General features: G+C 31.5%; 1 protein-coding gene across 2 annotated transcripts in view; it reads left to right on the top strand.

The window, feature by feature from the left end:
- LOC134711331 (purine nucleoside phosphorylase-like) overlaps positions 1-12,799 on the top strand; it is a 32,040-nt gene extending 19,241 nt beyond the window's left edge. The window contains exons 1-6 of one of the 2 annotated variants that reach the window (XM_063571876.1): positions 2,071-2,189; positions 4,943-5,112; positions 5,422-5,525; positions 10,994-11,169; positions 11,855-12,045; positions 12,585-12,799. In XM_063571876.1, coding sequence (XP_063427946.1) covers positions 2,173-2,189; positions 4,943-5,112; positions 5,422-5,525; positions 10,994-11,169; positions 11,855-12,045; positions 12,585-12,784 — 858 coding nt within the window. In that variant the 5' untranslated portion in view covers positions 2,071-2,172 and the 3' untranslated portion in view covers positions 12,785-12,799. Of the gene's footprint in view, positions 1-2,070; positions 2,190-4,942; positions 5,113-5,421; positions 5,526-10,993; positions 11,170-11,854; positions 12,046-12,584 lie in introns of those variants that run through there. The other variant, XM_063571875.1, reaches the window with a different exon arrangement.
- The last annotated feature ends 2,167 nt before the right edge of the window (positions 12,800-14,966 follow it).

The following is a 14,966-nucleotide window of genomic DNA, read 5'->3' as shown; positions in this document are numbered from 1 at the left end:
TATACACACAGTCAATGCCTCGCGCAGAAGTTCTGTTCATACTTTCGAACAAAATTTAAGCCGAAAGCTTGATTGATTGGTGGATTGTTTAACGTCAAGTGGCAAATAGTTCATGCATGTTCAGGACAAAATCCAAATAATGATAAATATAACAGTAAGCTAAGTCCTGTAATAGGGGTCGTTGAGGACGAAGGTCTGGGAATTTGGAAATCCCATGCATTGGCAAATGAGGGTTTAATGGATAGGAACAGAAATTTAGAATTTCAGTAGACCACTGGCCTACGAACCCCTCAAAGAGTTGTTGCAAGTTTCTTAACGTGTAGAGAGCGTGGCATTCTCTCTCCATCATGCATCCGATTTAACATCACCATTTTGACCTGAATTGACTGCGTCTGTATACATCCTGTACAGACAAACGGACGCCCAACTTTGGCACACATTTATATAGGTAGAATGACTGAGACCAAGTGGGAAGCTAATTGAAAACCAGCAACTAATTAACAAAAAAGCATGTGTGTTTAAATGAGGTTTCAATAAGTCCTTACGTAAAAATTAAATTTACGCCGCGTTCCAGAGAGGGACATGAACAGCTTCTCTTTTGGCGAATAATTTGTCGTTACAGCTCATTTACTTATAACTAAGTTGAGGTTTATTCTAGCATTTGTTGATAGAAGCGAAATGATCTGAACGAAAGTTTTAGTTATATTTTCTATATAAAGGGAGATATGATGACATATTATTATATCCAATACTCCATTCACTAATGCTTACTAGTGTATACATGATAAAAAAAATTTACAAATCGCTTATGTCGAATTGTCGCCCCAAGTAAATAAATTGATCGAGAATTTAGTCAGTGGTACACTTGAAGATCCTTGAATGTGACATTAATTATGTTTTGATTTTTTCATGAACTTAAATATTGATATGAATAGATCTTTTCAAAGCTCTGATAGGGGCAATGCAGAATATTTAACCACGGGTACTGTGGTATGTTTGCCAAATATCGGTCATTGTCAATTTAATTGTTTTGTCCCTAAAACGCTTTTATTTTGGCAAGTTCAGAAACTATTAAAAGAAAATTTAATTAAACGTTTAATATTTAATAGTTTATATAAATCATTAAATAGTTCAAACTTTCCTAAAATACTTGTCAGGGTCGATATAAGATGGTCCGAGTTAACTTAACATAGACTAGTCTCCAAAATTTCTACGGACCGACTTGTCTAATAATCATCATTAAAGCGTTTGACAGATAATGATTGATTTGCCTTATATTAAACGCTAAGGTTACATTGATGTTGATTTTTTAATATTAATAAATGATTTTTTAATATTAAAAAATCAGCGTATTATTTAATATTAAAAATTCATTTATTAATATTAAAAAATCAGACTGAATATTTAATATTAAAAAATGATTTTTTAATATTAAAAAATGATTTTTTAATATTAATAAATGATTTTTTAATATTAAATATTCATTTATTAATATTAAAAAATCAGCGTATTATTTAATATTAAAAATTCGATTTATTAATATTAAAAAATGATTTTTTAATATTAAAAAATCATTTATTAATATTAATAAATGATTTTTTAATATTAATAAATAGGGAATAAATTCCACAACGGCTTGCCATATGGACCACTCTATTACGGAAAAGTAGTAGAAAATCTACCAAATATAAAGAATTTTCCTTCTCTTCAAGTTAAAAAAAAACTTGTCCAAATAATTATGACGTCTGGCACGTAGAAAGGCGTCCCAGAAAAAAAATTAAAATAGCCTTGCCAGACGTCATAATTATTTGGACTAAAAAAAAACTATTTTTTTAATATATTTTCAGTCAAGTCATTTTTAGTATTTACAACAGCAAAATTAATGACCCTTTGTAATAAACAAAACTAACAAAACTCGCTTAAAAAAATCTTATTAATCTTATTATAAAAGACCTATTGTACATGCCTCTAACCCTAAACAGTATCGTCGCATATCAATCAAGGTTCATAACCGACGAATAATTTTGTTTGGCCTAAATTTATTTACATTCCATTACGTTCGGAATGTTTCGGGATTTTTCTTGCATTGTGAAGGTAGAATTTTGTAAACAGAAAATACAAATTCCTTGAATATTTGCTTTCTCTCCTGTAGGCAGCACATACAAATTCATCATGTGGATGGGACAAGGGTAATGTTTTATGATCGAAGGATAAGGGTATCGTTAGTGCACACAATATAAATGCCAGTGGTATAAAATAAAATTGATAGCCTCATTCATAGTTCGCATGATATGGAAGGTGAACATTATTTTCCCCCCTGACATGGTATTGGCAGGTCAGGAATAACCACCAATTGGTGGATTATACCTCAATTGACGTATAATCCACCAATTGAGGTATATTGGTATAGACCAATTGACGTATAATGCAAACTTTTTGTAATAAAATGCTAGTGTGAGATAGGAGCATGATTTTGCAACTTGCAACCTATTTTATGACCCTTATTGAGTCCTCCAAAAGCTTCAGTTTTGTCAAAGCCTGCTTCATTTTTTGAGAATGCATGTGTACAACAATTCTTTTGTTGAAACATTTGTACTATTGACCATGATTGACTTTTGATAATGAAAGTCAAGTATTAACAAAGAGCTCCATTCACCTGTGGAGTTGTACTCATGATCACATGACTGCAGGCAGTAATGATGTCCATTGATAGGTGAATGCAGGTCAAGAATTGACAAGTTAACAATAGAAGAAACTGCAAATACAATTATTGATGAAATGCAATATGTTATGTCACTATACTGAACTAGGAATGTTTGACAAGTTTTCATACCATAATATGGTTTAAAGAAAACAATGCTCCATTTTGGTAGAATAATTTCTTTTGAAAAACAAAGAATTATACACCAATTGGTCTATACCATTATATGTCAATTGGTGGATTATACGTCAATTGAGGTATAATACACCAATTGGTGGTTATTCCTGACCTGATTGGTGTTGATGATATATGTGTTTGGCGCACAGTGTCAAATAGTAAATGCATAACATGTCAAAAGCATGTACGTTTTATGTGAATATGAGCGCAGCTTTGTATAAGAACTGAACCCTTTTGTTAGACCTACATGTACCTATTATTTGTATTGAATGTTATTTTTTTTCTTGTCCCAAACATGCAACATTTGCCACTGGACATAATTTTAGGCAATCATACTAGACTGACATCTGCTGTCATATTTAACAGAGCAAAAACATGCAGCAGAAAGAAATGTTTCTGTCTTAAGGTATAGATATTCTTCTATATCATGTACAATTATAGTTCTGAGAGGGAGAAATATTCTGGAATATTATTTCCACTGAAGGATATATTACTTTATCATATATTTAGTACAAAATACAGCTATTTTGTATATCTAATAAAGGTTCGTTTTTCCAGTCTGTATCATCTACCCTGTATCGCAAACCCCGTATCGCATAGCTAAACCCGTATCACATACCCCGTATCGCATAGCTAAACCCGTATCGCATACCCCGTATCGCATGGTAAAACCCGTATCGCATATCTTTTTTTTTTTTTTTACATGAAGTCAGTTTTGGGGTTTTTTTTGCTTAAGAAATTTTTTGAATGACGTCATTGTTTGGTATGTAACGTCACGAACCTCAAGTTTTCATATTGTATTTGACGTCATGAACATCAAGTTTTCATAATTTTTGGCACACTAAATGCAACTATAAAAAATACAAAACACTCAAATAAATACAATAATAAACAAAATATTTTTAAAACAACAGCAAGCAAATAGACCACTTTCGAGTTCATCCGTCACCGGAAAAAACTCGTCAATTATACGCGCCTTTATCATCGTCATTTATGCGTTTAGGGGCGTCGTCACTTCCTTCCAATGTTGAGCGAGTGGTTGGAAAACTATAATTCTATATTGTACGAATTATTCGGCAAATTGAATTCTCAAAATTGACAATCAACACTGCTGTCATTAGGGAATTGTCAGTAAGTACCTACAGAGCAACCATTATTTCTAGTTTATCCTGCACAAAGATGATTACTAAGACGCTTGATAAATGTAAATAGTGCAGGGATACAGGCGAGCCCCTCTATCTGGTAAATGACATCATAAAGGCGTGTATAATTGACGAGTTTTTGCCGGTGACGGATGAACTCGAAAGTGGTCTATTGTAAGGTAACCCAGGTGAGCAGTTATGTTATGGCTTTGAAACAAGACAAAAGCAGAACTGAAGGTAACCCAGTGCTATGGATCAGAAAACAGTTCATAAAATATTATACTCTTCTGTTGAAATATATGATAAAGCGTATAATACATGTACATGGCAATTCCGTATCACATGCCGTATCACCATGACCAATATCATCCCTCGGGCCTAAAGGCCCTTGGGCTGATATTGATGTCTCGGGATGATACAACATATGATACGGATTTTGCCATGTATTATTCTCTATGTATCTGTTTCTGAAAAACATAAAGGATATAGAAAATTTGTTCCAACAGGAACATATATATAATAGCATGGTTTAAAACAAATATAACATATTATGATATAGCACTAAAATAAAATAAGCCCACTCATAGGTTTGCAAGTAACTCTTTTCTAATTGAATAAAATTTCAGTTGGATCTAGTTTTTATGTGAAATAATATAGATGGTCTGGTATGGGTTGTCATGGTTCAAGTTTGTACCATATGCAATAAACACAAGCCCTAAGGCAAAGTCTAGGAAAATGTTTGTCAGTAGCATTTAAAAAAAACAAAAGATTACATGAAAAGAGGCATTGCAAGACTAAGATTTACAGAGGGTCTTTACAGATTAAGTTTCTGTCTTGCAAATCTTTTGGTAAAGCTTGAGATCAACTTAGATTTCATTTCTTCATATACATCTTATTCTTATGGATCTTTTTCTCTTTTCAGTCCAAGCTATGAAGAAGTCCATGAGATTGCAAAGACTCTAGAAGGGAAAACAAAATACAGACCAACACTAGGTATTGTTTGTGGATCTGGACTTGGAGGACTTGGCGATTTAGTAGAAGAAGCTGACATCATACCCTATGATGAAATACCACACTTTCCAGTCAGCACAGGTGGGTATCATTCTTATGATTGCAGAAAGTAGGCAAGCAGACGACAGTTGGTTGTTATAGCTCATTGATTTGATGAATGATCCCAATGTTTTAACAATAAATGCCATAGGGAATATGATTACTTTGTTTTATTGAATAGATTTTATGGTTATATTTTAATTTGATTTTTCAGACATTGTCAGATGTTACCTCATACCATTTACTAGTATTTATTTATGTTAAGATTTTTTGGACTTTAGGCTGAGAAAAATATTTTATCATTTTTAATCTTGAAAATGGGTGGAGTCTAATATTTAGGTTTTTTTTCAGTTCCTGGACACATGGGAAAGCTGGTTTTTGGAAAGTTGAAAGGACAGATAGTGGTATTAATGAGAGGAAGATTACATTGCTATGAAGGATATCCTATGTGGAAGGTAATAAAAAGTAAAATACCAAAAATACCTACATTGCTATGAAGGATATCCTATGTGGATGGTAATAAAAAGTAAAATACCAAAAATACCAAACTACAGGTATATATTGAAAACACAAGAAATTGGTACAACTACTAAAAGCCTTTGTATCTCATCATGCATCAAAGAATTGTATAGTATGTATTTGGCAAAGTGTAAAATACATGTTCATAGTTGTGAAGGTTATTTAAGAAGCCTTATTTTTGAAAATTCTCATGTGATTTGAAATTGAAGAAAAGAGATTAAAAACTCTAGATCATCTAACCATTTAACCTTGGTAAACACTGGATTCATTATTATTTGTGAAGTTTGGCATATAAAAATACATTGATTTAGTTTATCAACACAATCATAACAATAAACTCATTTAATCCAAAAGATTTGTTTGAACCAAGAACTCTTTTTTCATTATAAAGATAATCGGTTGTGAAGGCACTCGTCATTATAGGAAATATTATTAGTTACATAGTGTGTTAGTGACCTAATATGATATATACAGGGTCAGTAAATTCCATATGGGGTGAGAGCGAAGCTCGAACCCCATATGGAATTTACTTACCCTGTATATATCATATTAGGTCACTAGCACACTATGTAACGAATTTATCTTACCGACTATCTTTATGTGTTGAATTTAGACTAAAGTTGTCTTATTTGCTTTTATAACACATCTCCTTATTTCTGTATTAAAGTGTTCAGGTGTTCAATTTTAAGAACCTTCTTCAATTGATATGCACTAAAAAAACTAATGTAAACGATAGATATTTCTAATAAACAACCTTGATATAACAATATTAAAAAGAACTTTCAATATTTGAAATAATCAAACAGTGCCTAAGTCGCAAATTCACTACTAACCTAATATTGAAATAAGCCCCGCCTCCCTACTAACCTAATATTGAATATACACGGTCTCCACGAGGTCGCTTTTAACCAATCATATTCCTAGAAATGTATAGGAGGTAAGATAATCATTATTGTCATAGTAGGCGAGTGTAATATTTGAAAAATACGTCTAGTTAAGGACTTTAATGCACCCACCTAACACACGGTTAATTTCTTTTTTAAATGAAAGAATAATGATTTAACTTTGATTTTTGCCCGGTCGTCACAAAATCGTACGGTGCAGTTTTTGTAAAATTGACGTTTATTTCAGAAATTATTTGAAAATTATAAGATTACGACATATTTTTCAAGCAAAGAAAATTGGTCGTATCTCTTCTTTTAGACAGGATAATTAAGTGAATTAGATTCTTGAAATAATGAATAACAACATTTACAACTGTAAGTCTGCATGCTTTTGCATTCCTTCAAAATATTTGACATTTTGTACGAAAATTTTCAATAATCCTGACCTTCGCGGATCTACTATTAAATTTTTATTGATTGCTTTTGCACTGTATCCGTTATAGAACACACCAAATTACTCGTCAGTTATCGTTTTTTTATTCAAGATCAAGAATTTATCTCAAAATTTCTTAAAATCACGAATTTCTGTAATTTTATGATGTTGGGTAAAATCACTATAGTTTCCGGAATCCCTTATCTATTTCGTTATCGTTTTTTTACTCAATATATGAGTCGATTTCCGTGTACTTAATAGTGCTATTAGAGTACGATAAATCATATTTAAACGGTTCAATTTCTATCTTTAACTTCAGTGTGGCTTAAATAAATATGAAATCGTCCAAAATTAAGTTCAAATCAAAGTAAAACATAGTTTTTGAGTTCTTTAGAATTCACCCCTTTCTAAATAAGGAATCGTATCGGAAAATTGTAGAAAATCTTCCAAGTCGTGTCAAATTTTCCCCGTCCAGTTCACAATGAAACTCTTCCTATGCTAAATAGCAAAAACTATCCATTAATTGACACAGATCCATAATCTGTCATGTATTTGCTACATAGAAACTGAAGTTAAACACTTAAATGAAGATACAGTTGTATTGCCGCAGTGGGAAAACGAAAAGATCAAGTTTACAGAAGACTGGTCGATGAATATGAAAAACATGAAAACATCCCATTTGAAAATAAAAAATATCAAAAGAGCTGCTATATTTCAAAAGTAAGCAAACCCTATCATCTTATGTTTTGTCTGTACAATTACTTTGTACTGCATGTACCAATTCTAACGTCCAGTCTCTTCTCATCTAAATCAACGAGGGCAGAAGACCTACAACTCATTCTGATTTTTCTGTTTGTGTATTTTGCACATGTATAAACCCTATAAGCAAATTACACAACTTCATGAGTTATCCTCTGAGGAGCAAACTCAAACTGTATAGAGTGTTACTACATATATCCCCTAATATGATCTGATTTACAAAATACTATTAAATCTTTATACCATCGAGCTTGCAACGCTAAATATTTGCTATAAAATTTGAAATAAGAAAGGAAAGAGCTATTTAATTCTAAGCATAACACAGCTTGTTTTTTTTAATTTACTAACATTTCGACGATTAAAGATAACGTGCCTGTACACAAGAAAGTATTCTGGTGAACAACTTTAATTACTTCAGTTAACCGGGCTTAGTTTCTGCCCGAGTATCGCCGCCGAGAAAACTACACCACATATTATCAGCTTCAACAAAAACTAAGCATATATGGTAAATTTATAGTTACATGTATAAAGCCTCAACAAGGCCAAGGTACATCCAATATTGTATACAATAGCTCTATAATTTTGTCTTATGCCGTTATGACGGAAAATTACCCGTTTAAAATGACTGTGATATACAAACTGTTTATTTTAAAGATCTGAGCAGTGACTGCGAAACTGGTTGCAAGCACTCTATGCAATTACTAGTATTTTACGGAAGCAGATATAGGGTAAAGTTGTAATCAAATCAGATGAATATCCATAATCTAAAAACTTTTCATTGGAATATTCAATTGAAATTATGCCACATGCTTTAAAAACATTTCTGTATTGTCTTTTGGATGATGGCACATCTGCGGCAGTTAATAAAGCGTACGATATTCCTATTGACAAAGTTCTTAGATGTATGGATTAATTATAATTTATATTATCTTTAAATATTTGGTTTTACTTTTTTTCATTTAGGTTTATCATTACAAATGCACCGTTTTTATGGACACACCTTTGATAACTATTAACAAGTTTGACTGATCAGGAGATTAGAAAAACGGGACAAACATGTACATCGTACATGGCATTATTTTTCTTCTGTTGGTCAAAATGTTATCCAAGACAATGTCGACCTAACTACAGAAACAATAAAAGTTCTCCATATGACTTTGGTTGGCTTAATGGCAACATCGGTCTGGTATGATGTCATCCAACTTTCTACAGGATTTGATCTGTTCACGCATTGGTATAATCATTGGGGAAGGGTTGAGATTTCCAAAAACATTGTTTAACCCCGCCGTAATTTTGCGCTTGTCCCAAGTCAGGAGCCTCTGGCCTTTCTTAGTTTTGTATGATATTTTATTTTAATTTCGAAGCTTAGTATGAAGTCCATTATCATTTCAAACTAGTACATTTTTGTTTAGGGGCCAGCTGAAGAACGCCTCCGGGTTTGGGAGTTTCTTGCTGCATTGATGACCCATTGGTGGTCTTCAGTCGTTGCCTGCTTTTTGAACGTGTTGGTGTCTCTTTGACAAATCCCTCATGTCCATTCTCAATTTTAATTCCATCTATATATAGTAGATCTTGTGCCTGCTTTGAGCAAAACTTGTGCTGTACTGATGTATGCCCATGCCAAGGAAGTTGTCTTTGTATAAATATGTTGACTGATAAGAATGATGAAATTACAATTTAAAACGAAGCTATAATATTCAGATATCTCAATAATCCGACACCTAAATGGTCCAACATCCCATTGGTCCGACGTTTCGATCATTTAGATTATACTCTAACGGGATTTTAACATAAGAAAGCCAAATAAAAGGTTCAATATTAGGATAACCTTGTACTCCCTTTTGAAGCGGCGAAACAAACAAGATATAAAAAAGTAAATTAAAGACTTGGTGCCAAAGTAGCCGAACGTCATCACTAGCGTAATTTAAAAAAGTACAAAACTGTCAAGTGTTGTTTGATTAACTAGATATCTCAAGAAACATGGCGGCCGACTAAAGTAAAACCAAACACAGTTTGACATACAATGAGTGGTCATATTTTCCTTGTGATGTTTTATATTAAAATTGTCAATTTGTTGATATATACTAATAGCACTTTACATTTTAGTAATGTTAGTTAGTACTCTAATCATATCCGATTTTGTGATTTAAATGAAATTGCGGTATGATCCAGACTCAACATATTGCACTACAATAATAAAAAAATCTGCCCTATGGTTGCCTGATCTTTAAGCGGTTGGCAGGCTTTCAAATTAACAGGAGACCATACGCTTCCTCAATTTTATTGTACAGCTCATGATCATCATGGGACTTTTCGAAACAATTAAATATATGTCATATATGTTATATTTTCCCCTTGCTTCAAATATCTTTTTTCGGATTATTGCAGATATATGTTTGTAAATACGTGCACTCAAAATGTTATCATGGAGGTATTATTAGATTAAGATAACGCAAGGGCGACTATTAATGGTTGATTTCAAAGACTCCGAGAGAAAACGTTACGTAACATGCGTTACCGTTAAAATCAACCAAAATTAATAAATACTATCATATAAATATATTTTCACAACAGTAATACAGCATTCATATACAATTGTTTCGTTTTTGTATTTGTTTTGACTCGATTTGTCTACTGGGAGTATGCTTGAATTGAAATTGCACCCATGACCTTTGACCTCGATTTAAAAAAAAATGCACCATAATTTCTTTTGACGACCGGGATATTTAGAAAGTGCACATTCTTAGCTTTCCATTGATATATAATTTAGCCGTGTGTTAGGTAGGTGCATTAAAAATGTAAATTTGGCTCTCATATCACTCGCCTATAGAGCCATTGCTCTTTAATCCTGTTCATATATTTTATTTGTCCAGACTACACACTTAAAATAAATATGCTAGAGTTGAATATTCATAATTTGTGAGAACAAAACAAATGGTTAAGAAAAGGCAAAATATAATACACATATCAAAAGCATGATAGCTGAGATCATGGACCAAAGATTTTTACAAAGACAAGCAATAATCTATAGAACCAAAGATGTGTATTTGTAGTTTGAACTCAACTGAAAAAAGTGGTGATCACTGCTTCTGAAAAAATCATACCAGTTTCTATTTCTCAATATAAAAATGAAGATGTGGTGTGAATGCCAATGAGACATATCTTCACAAGAGACCAAATGACACAGAAATTAAAAGTCAGTTTATAAATCTATTATAAATAAGGGATACTGACATCACTATACTAAAATGTAATTGCATGAAATCAAAAATGGGCAAAAACAACTGTTATTATGAAGTAATAAAAGGGTACAATTTCTTTATTGCAGACAACAATACCTATTCGTGTTATGAAGGCTTTAGGAGTAGAAACATTATTTCTGACTAATGCAGCAGGAGGTATCAATCCTGATTTTAACACTGGTGATATTATGATTATTAGAGACCATATAGACTTTGCTGGATTGTCTGGTGAATGTGTACTCAGGGGAGCTAATGATGAAAGGTGAGTCAGCAAGGGAGATAATTTATCTAACACACTGGTGATATCATGATTATTAGAGACCATATAGACTTTGCTGGATTGTCTGGTGAATGTGTTCTCAGGGGAGCTAATGATGAAAGGTGAGTCAGCAAGGGAGATAATTTATCTAGCACACTGGTGATATCATGATTATTAGAGACCATATAGACTTTGCTGGATTGTCTGGTGAATGTGTGCTAAGGGGAGCTAATGATGAAAGGTGAGTCAGCATATAATCACAGATAATTTGTGAAATAATTAATCCACACACTTTTAAAGCGTTTGACCCCTCTGTCAATTCTACTTAGCCATAAGTCATTAGGGAGGAATAATGTAAAAGTAAGGAGATTTTTTATGATTGTCATTGAGACAACTATCCATAACGAAGGAAGAACAAAGATTGGCTTGGCAAAGATTGTGTAGGATTACAAATGTTTACCAGTGCTCAATCAGATCAGTACTAAGCATAAAAACAAATAGCAAAAGGACACATTATATCAATCTAAAATGCTCACAGTTACTGTAGTTATTTCAAAGCTCAAATTCAACTAACAATTAAATTTACATTCCTAAGATATAAGTGTGGATGGAATGTAGTAACATAAAGGTTATATTTGAAAGTGTTTTCAATACAAAACTACCTAAAGTTTGTGCTATCTATATTTAGATTTGGACCCAGGTTTTTAGCTACAGTTGGTACATGGGATGATGCTATGAATGAGTTAGCTGAGAAAGCTGCCAAAGAATTAGGACTTGGAGATATACTACGACGAGGTGTTTATGTAATGATAGGAGGACCTACATTTGAAACTGTAGCTGAGTCCAGGCTATTGAAAAATTTTGGTGCAGATGCAGTTGGTAAGTATAAATCACACATTAATATGTTATCTAAATTATTGTGCCTTAATATTCTCATGTTTATATATGAATCTAATTGAATATTTTCATTGAAAATGTAAAAATGCATGTACTCTGTTACAAATACTCACATCCTGGAAGTTAATGTACTCCCGATGTGGATTCTGATTTAATTGTACTGTTATAATGAATATTTTTTTGTGGATTTTGTGGGTAAAGCCTAAAAGGTAACCAAATTTTTTTAAGTGTTCAATGAATACCAATTTTATATTTACTTGATGTATAGAAACTTTGTTGAAATCATGACCTTGTGATATCCACAAGAATACAATGTTCACTGAAACTGAACATAATCTGCATAACATCATTTACATTATCTGTTCAAATTTGAAAAATTTCATCATAAAATAAAATTTGATAAAGACATGCAAGGCATATATTGTAGCTAAGTATGTTTATGAAATTTGTTTTTTTAAAAAGTGGATGAGAATGTTAAAATAATGTTTTGATTGAAGACTTTCAATTTATTTTCTCTAAAGGTATGAGTACAGTAGCTGAAGCCCTTGTTGGACGTCACATGGGTATGAAGGTGTTTGGTATATCATTGATTACAGATAAATGTTGTCTGGACTACACTACAGCAAAGGTTACAACACATGAAGAAGTTTTAGCAATAGGTCAAAAGAGGGCTAAAGATCTGCAAAGTTTAGCTCTTAAAATTTTAGAATTAATGCAATAAGTTTAAGCATAATTTTATAGTTGTCTTATGTGATTAATCTTTTAACTTTTTTGTTGTTTTTTAATTTGTTAGTTCAGCTTCCTTGCCAGCCTTTTGAGTTTAAGTTGAAAAAATGCTTTACTTGTTGGTTATAAATAACAGATACCGGTTATCAAATTTAATATGATTTTATTCAGTTTGATGTATGAATTCACAAAAGAAATCCCTTTTGAATTGAATTCCTTTCTCAGTTTATAGTCAATTTTGTTCTTTATATTCAATATGTATTTACTTATTATTAAATTTACAATTTTGTGATATGCCGGTACTATGTGATATGTGAATATTTGTAGAATATTCTGATATATGATATTTAGACATTATATTAACATTCAGATTATTATAAAGCAACTTTAATATAGATGAAGTAATTCTATTCAGAGGGATGCATTAATTCATTACAATCTCCCTATTCAAACAAATTCCTATATCTGTATAATAGCTAATACCTTACTTTTGGAAATTCAGTGACACTTTTGAGGAATGTGTAGGTGAAAATCAAACCTGCTTTCAAGGTAAAATCTGTTAAGCTAATGTCTGACTTTTCAGGTCATCCTCTACTTGTCCTACTGTTTGAACCTCAACTTAAAGGTTATCACTCTTTTCAGGTCGGTTTCATCTAGTCCTTAGGGTGAGTTACATACAAAGTTCGACTGAATTTCAAAAACCAATGAAAAAATGAAATTACAAATCATCTAGAAACTCCTACATTTATTTTAGGGACTTGATATTTAAGTCAGCTACCATAAAATGTTTTTACAGTGTACATTTAAACACAACATGAAATCCCCATTTTAGTGAAAATGAACTGTCTTTTTAATATTAGTTGGCCTATGCATTTTTCTTTGACAATTCATTGATACTCTGTAATTGTAAAGATTGACATAATAGCTTATATAATATATTCAAGTTACATTTGTATATAGTTGATGTATAGATTTAATTAACTATTTATTATATTACTTGTTGATTATTAATAGATAAGTTTATAGTTTTAATATCTTAAAATCTGTTATACCGTTATTATAAATTTATTGATATTTTTGTTATGTTCTTTTTGTCGACTTTCCACCAGAAATTAAATGCATATTATTTTGCAAAACAAAGTTCATATATGAAGCTTATATCTAACATCAAAATACATTCAAGATAAAAAAAAAAAACGTTTTGCTATGAGAGTAATTTTATCAATTAATCTTGTAGTCTCACCATTTCAAGTAAAGCCATGACATTAATATTTAGCTGAAATGGCTTGACAGCATAAAATGTCTTGTATTCAGATCTTTTTAAGAAGGATCAAGACTAGAGATTGCCTGACTTCCACATATATCTGTGTTAATTAAATATAATACAAAAAGTTAGGGTCTGAGTGGGGGTTTCGTCAATTCTTTATTCTTCAAGTTTTTGAACTTTCTTTCTTTAATTCTTTTTTTAACCATTTCAAACATTATTCTCTCTCTTTTATACATGTATTTTACTATACCTCTATGATTGATATCATAAAGATAAATGAATCTACAGTGAAACTAACACAACCCTAGTACAGAGGAATTTTCCTAAAGCTTGCTGCTTTATAGGTAGTATTCATCTTAATATATCCTTAAAAACATAATATATATAGCTTGTTTAATATGTTATTTGTAATTTGATACATTAATTAAGGATGGTCAACCAAAGCAACAGTGATTTAAAAATAGATAATAATTAATATTAAAACTAATGTACTTAAAAGCATTTGTAGTATTAAACTATAATCTCAGGATAAGGAATTATAATTTATAACTCTTTAAAAAAAATATGCACATTCTTTTAAATTGATTGTTATTTGTATTCTTGTTAGAACATAATGCATGTTGATAGATAAGTTAATATTTGTTACTGCCAATAATCCAACATTAGACCAGCCATGTTCCATGTTAACAGTTATCTCCCCTTTTGAATGTTAAGATTTATTAAATTATTAATGCTGTTTTGTGTTAACTGTGATTCATTGTACCACCTCATCTTTCAGCAATGTAATAAATCCACTGTTTTACACTTTAATAAATTGTTGTTCTGTAATCTGTGTATTTGTTATTTTGTGGGCTCTTTGATAACACTGGTGATATATGTGGGTCTTCAATTCTTGTTTTTTCTGTCAGAC

This window comes from Mytilus trossulus, chromosome 3 (genome assembly GCF_036588685.1).
Source record: "Mytilus trossulus isolate FHL-02 chromosome 3, PNRI_Mtr1.1.1.hap1, whole genome shotgun sequence".
In the NCBI taxonomy this organism is placed as follows: Eukaryota; Metazoa; Mollusca; class Bivalvia; order Mytilida; family Mytilidae; genus Mytilus; species Mytilus trossulus.
The sequence above is the reverse complement of the archived record's forward strand: the minus strand, read 5'-3'. Positions and strand labels throughout refer to the sequence as shown.